Here is a 5,000-nt window from a genome sequence, read left to right as displayed (position 1 = left end):
AAACACAAATCATAAAATTAATATGTAGAGTGAATCTGATTATATACAAGTCTGGGTTAATTCTTGATATTTCTTTGAAGGCTTTAATAGATGACCTGAGAGAAGAGCTGACAACACAGCAGACCCGATCAGCTTCAACCAACAAGCAAAACCAGAGGAGAATTGAAGCTTTGTTGCAACAGATACAGTCATCAGTTATACAGGATTCTGGTGAAGAGATTCTCTTACTGAAAAGTGAAGTTGAGACTGCCCAGAAGGTATAGAAATTATTTTTGTATTATGCATAAAATATCTGATAGAGAGAAGTACAATACAATCCCAATTAATGCACAATACTTGGTTTATTCCGGACAGGAAAAGGAACTTTGCCAAGCAGAGAACAGCAGACAGACTCTTGAAATTGAACGACTGCAGCAAGACCTAGTTGGATTACAAAGTGCAACCAGTGATGCTCAGATCCCACTCCAAGGCCATGTAAGGTTGATGAATGAATGTTCAGATTTTGTTCCTCAACTGATCTTTATAAGTTATTTAAACACAGGCTACAATATCTTAATCTAGCATAACAAAAGTAACCCAGATTGATTCGGCCTAAGATTTACCAAGTACACCATCCCCTGCCAAGCCAAATGATTGATGTAATGCAGTTTAACCATATAGGATTTAGTTGGCATAATGTTATCATAGATTAGTCAAGCAGGACCCAATGTAACTTGGTGAAATGAGTACAGCCTGTCTGATATTGATGACAGTGAGAGTATAGCTTGCTGACGCAGATGAAAGATGATTATTCTGTTTTATTGCAGTCATGGAAGAAGAAAATTATTTCTTTTGTATATTTCTAATCTCCAGTTTAGTGATGAATATGTAAAGGTTGTGGAGGCTCTAGAGGAAGAGACAATTAGACTGCGAAGAGAACTGAAAAGATTGGAAGATGAAAAGATTGAAATTCTCAAAGTCAACGTTGAACTGAAGAAAAAGGTATGTTTCATGTATTGAAATAAATAAATAAACATTTACATCTGTATTTGTAATTTTACTAGTAAAGGTTATCATTTTCCAGGCATCATCTATAGAGATAAATCTAGAACAAGAACTTCAAAAGAATAAGGCACTGAAGTCAACGTTAGAAGAGAAAGAAAGCGCAGCACAGGAAATAAGAGACACCTATAGAACCCTGAATGCCAAATTCTTAGAGCAGAGTGATGACCTGAGGACTCTCATTGCTCAGACAGAGGCATTGCAGAAGAGCAAAGTATTTGATTAGAGTACCAGTTTTTCTTATGTATTCCAAGTGAAAAAATGGAAAGAGAGTAAACCTCTCTTGAGTATAGCATAATGAAATTGATGATGATGATGATGATTATTAATTATTATTATTATTATTATTATTATCATTATTATTATCATTATTATTGTCATTATTATTATCATTATTATTATGGTTTTATAGTTTCACAGTCACTGCCTTTATTTCAGGATCAGATGTCTAAGGTACTTTCAAACGTGAAAGAAAAATTAAACGATGCTCAGAGGCGAGTAGCTGATAGTTTACGAATTGCAGAAGATTCTCTCGTGGAAAAAGATGCAGCTCTGTTGAGAGAGAAACATACACTCAGTTAGTTGTACCTGTGTTTCAGTGCATGCTATTTGTAGATCATTCTCAAGCATATATCTAATCTATAAATGATTGTGTATGTGTGTGACTGTAGCTGGACTAAGTACATTTGTTGTATGTATGTTTGTTTTGATATGTTTCAATTATAATACTAATCAGGAGAAAGCAAGATGGGATAAGAGAGTAAAGGAAACTTATTTCAGATAAAATATCGTGTAGCCGGTTCCATGATTCTTAACCCTTTGCTGTCGTGTGGCATGCACTTACATGCCATGGCATGCCTGGACTATATCCTGGGTGGCATGTACATACATGCCATGGTGCACAGGTCCTGTTTTCCGGGGGCATGTATGGTCATGCTGCACACGCTATGGTGCCAACATGATCCCCCGGGAGCAGGGCCCGAGCCACTATGAATACAGCCTGGGAGAAAGGGCTTTTGTATCAGGAAACCACCCGGTGTCATTAGGTTAAGTCTGACATCAGTTATACAAAATAGGAATCACAATGGATAATATTTACAGACTTTCCTCTTTGATCAGGTAATGAGTAAAAAAGATCATCCAAAAGCAAACTTGAGTGAACATATTGGTAAATTTCTTTGCCATTACAGATGAAGTACGGAGGCTTGAAAGTACAGTAGCGAGTTTAATGGAAGAAGCCGGCCAGAAAGCTAAGGCAGAGGTAAACAAGGTTAAAGATGATTACAATGCCAACATAAAGAAATTGTCTCAGGAAGTGGCTCAGCTGGAAATGGTGAGCTTTGTGTGAACTGGAAACTTTTATAACATATATCTTAACAATCTGCATTGTGGGTGATAAGAAGCTGGTAAAAAAAATATAATTTATTTTTTGCTTATTTATTTATTTGTTTATTTTTTCTAGACTTTGAATCAGAAGCAGTTAGAATGTGACAGAAGTTTAAGTGAACGGAAGAAGATGGCAGAGGAAGTTGAACGTTTAACAACAGAATTAAGCAACAGAAAAGAGCAACACAGAGCAGAGACATTAAACCTGCATGATCGCATCAACATTTTAGAATCTAAAATTACAAATACAATAGCAGAGAAGAAGAGTGTTTCTGATCAGAATGAACTGAGCATGAGAGAGTGAGTATCAAGTTTTTCATATAAAAAAAAAGGTGTCAGCAGAATTTTTTTTTTTTCTTTCTTTTTTCTTTTTTTTTTTTTGTCATTAACTCTATTTTCACTTTTTATATTATCCTTTTGTTCTCCCACTAGATATGAACAGCAGAAAGAGGAACTGTTCCACAGGATACAGGAACTGGAACAGCGACTGAGTATTTCACGTAGCGAGTGTGAGGCCTTGCGTTTAGAATGTGAAGAGATTAGAAGTGCAAATACTAATGCTACAGCCACTTTAGAAAGGGCGAAAGAAGATGGCGCATCCAGTGAAAAGTTTTTGAAGAGGCAGTTAAGGTTAATGAATCACTTTCTCGTTTTACCAGAAGAAGCTTTGTCCATTGTCATATATATTGCTTTCTCTGCTTTAATTTTGTTTGACATTTTTATGCCAAAAAATCAGTACATTTTTATTTAGAAAAAATATGTATAATCCATGAAGAGAAACTTAGGTGATAAGCCTTGCATTAAGCTTTGTTTATAATTGACTTTTTTATGTTTATGTTTATGATATTGAATATATATGTGTTGATTAGTTGTTTTTTATCCTTAAAGTTATGCATGTGTATTAAAACCATATAATCAGGGCTTATATTTACGTAACTTTTTCTTTTCTTTCCCATTGGGATTATCTAATACTGTTCATAATTGTATTCATAGGCACTCCTTGCATCAGTTTTGCATGAATAAACTCACACAAAAGTATATACCTATACTGACACGCACAGAAGAGAAAGGGAAGGATGCAAGAAGTGTCAATGTGATTTTTCTTTTCCTCATCCCAGACTGAAGACAGAGGAGCTTGAGGAACTATCATCATCAAGCAGAGTCCGACTTGATGCCCTAAATTCAACGCACCAAGAAGTTGTGACTCAACTCCAGGATAATATTGCTAGTCTCCAAGAAAGCTATACTAGGTAAAAGGGATTTTTTTTTAATTTGTATGTGATAGTGTACTATTAGTTCTCTCATTATACAATTTATTAAATGCTGATAAAATAGGTATGCAAAAGGGACAGACATTCAGTAGGTTTTTGGACTCCCAAATGAGTCCTTATTTCTGTACTGCAAAGAATGTTACTATGTGATGTATTTTATTCTTGTGTACTAAAAGGCTACAGGTGCAAATGAATGATCAAAGAAAAGAAAGTGAACTGAAGGTGTCTGAGGTCAGTCGACGCCTGCAGGAGTGTCAGAGCAAAAGTCAGCAGTTAGTGCGTTCATTGCACGAAGCCAGTACTAACTTGGCCATTGCAAGAGATCTCAATTCTCATTATGAGAAAAGGTAGGTTATGAGTTTAATTTCATTGATACAATGAGGCAAATAATTACAAAATGCTTGATAGAAGTTTTAAGAATTACAGTGGTGGTCAGAAATCTTCCTCAAGAATACTAATTTATGTAAGCAAGACACCTGATATTATTGCAAAGAAAGAAGTCGAGGATCTTTTTATTTTAAATAATTTAAATAATAAGTTACTGTACAGTCCTTTTGCACAGTCAAAGCCTTATAGCAAGATTCTTGAACTAACAAGATTTTAGATTTAATTTTGGTATTGGCAATATATTTTTTATTGTTCAAATTTGAAACCTGAGTTTATTATACAAAAAAATATCTAGATATAATATAATATATATATATAATATTATATATATATATATATATAATATAATATAATATATATATATATATATATATATATATATGAATTCTAATAAATGTAGATGTATAATGAAGGCAAGTGCAGTATATTGAAAGAAAAAACACTATTATTTTTTAGATTTAATTTTCATTTTCATAAGGATTCAAGATGTGGAGGATCGTCTTCGTGCATCAGAGAAGAGGTTTGTTACCCTAAGAAGTGGATCCAGGCCAGATGAAGGTTTATATAAGCCTACATGTTGATATACATCAGTACATATCTCTAATTGTTGCTTCCATGAACTAAAAACTGTTTTATAATAGTCTTGTTATAGATGGCTCAAAACTTTTTATGGAGTGAAAAACAGAATGACTGAACACTCTACCATGCTGATACACTAGCAGAAAAATTCACAGTACACAGAGTAGGTTAATTAAGTTCTGAAGACCTGAAGGGGAAATTCCATAGGATTTTGGAAATGTCTCGTATTTCAGTAAATCTATCTCGTGTATAGCAGGTATTAATACCAGAGTGATAGAGCTGTTGGAGTCCTTCCTGTTGGAGTCCTTCCTCTCATGGTTAAAAAATGTCAATTTA

At 34.2% G+C, this 5,000-nt stretch overlaps 1 protein-coding gene across 3 annotated transcripts in view; it reads left to right on the top strand.

Moving 5' to 3' along the window:
- LOC125045828 (cingulin-like) overlaps positions 1 to 5,000 on the top strand; it is a 6,769-nt gene that overhangs the window by 1,557 nt on the left and 212 nt on the right. For all 3 annotated transcript variants that reach the window (XM_047643332.1, XM_047643334.1, XM_047643333.1), the window contains exons 4-14: positions 81 to 257; positions 355 to 474; positions 853 to 981; positions 1,064 to 1,255; positions 1,480 to 1,618; positions 2,232 to 2,374; positions 2,504 to 2,727; positions 2,860 to 3,057; positions 3,546 to 3,677; positions 3,875 to 4,045; positions 4,564 to 5,000. The exon at positions 4,564 to 5,000 is cut by the window's right edge and continues 212 nt beyond it. In XM_047643332.1, coding sequence (XP_047499288.1) covers positions 81 to 257; positions 355 to 474; positions 853 to 981; positions 1,064 to 1,255; positions 1,480 to 1,618; positions 2,232 to 2,374; positions 2,504 to 2,727; positions 2,860 to 3,057; positions 3,546 to 3,677; positions 3,875 to 4,045; positions 4,564 to 4,666 — 1,728 coding nt within the window. In that variant the 3' untranslated portion in view covers positions 4,667 to 5,000. The remainder of the gene's footprint in view (positions 1 to 80; positions 258 to 354; positions 475 to 852; positions 982 to 1,063; positions 1,256 to 1,479; positions 1,619 to 2,231; positions 2,375 to 2,503; positions 2,728 to 2,859; positions 3,058 to 3,545; positions 3,678 to 3,874; positions 4,046 to 4,563) is intronic.

This window comes from Penaeus chinensis, chromosome 38, assembly GCF_019202785.1.
Source record: "Penaeus chinensis breed Huanghai No. 1 chromosome 38, ASM1920278v2, whole genome shotgun sequence".
NCBI classification, from domain to species: domain Eukaryota; kingdom Metazoa; phylum Arthropoda; class Malacostraca; order Decapoda; family Penaeidae; genus Penaeus; species Penaeus chinensis.
Note: the sequence above shows the minus strand (reverse complement) of the source record. Positions and strands in the feature narration are given on the sequence as shown.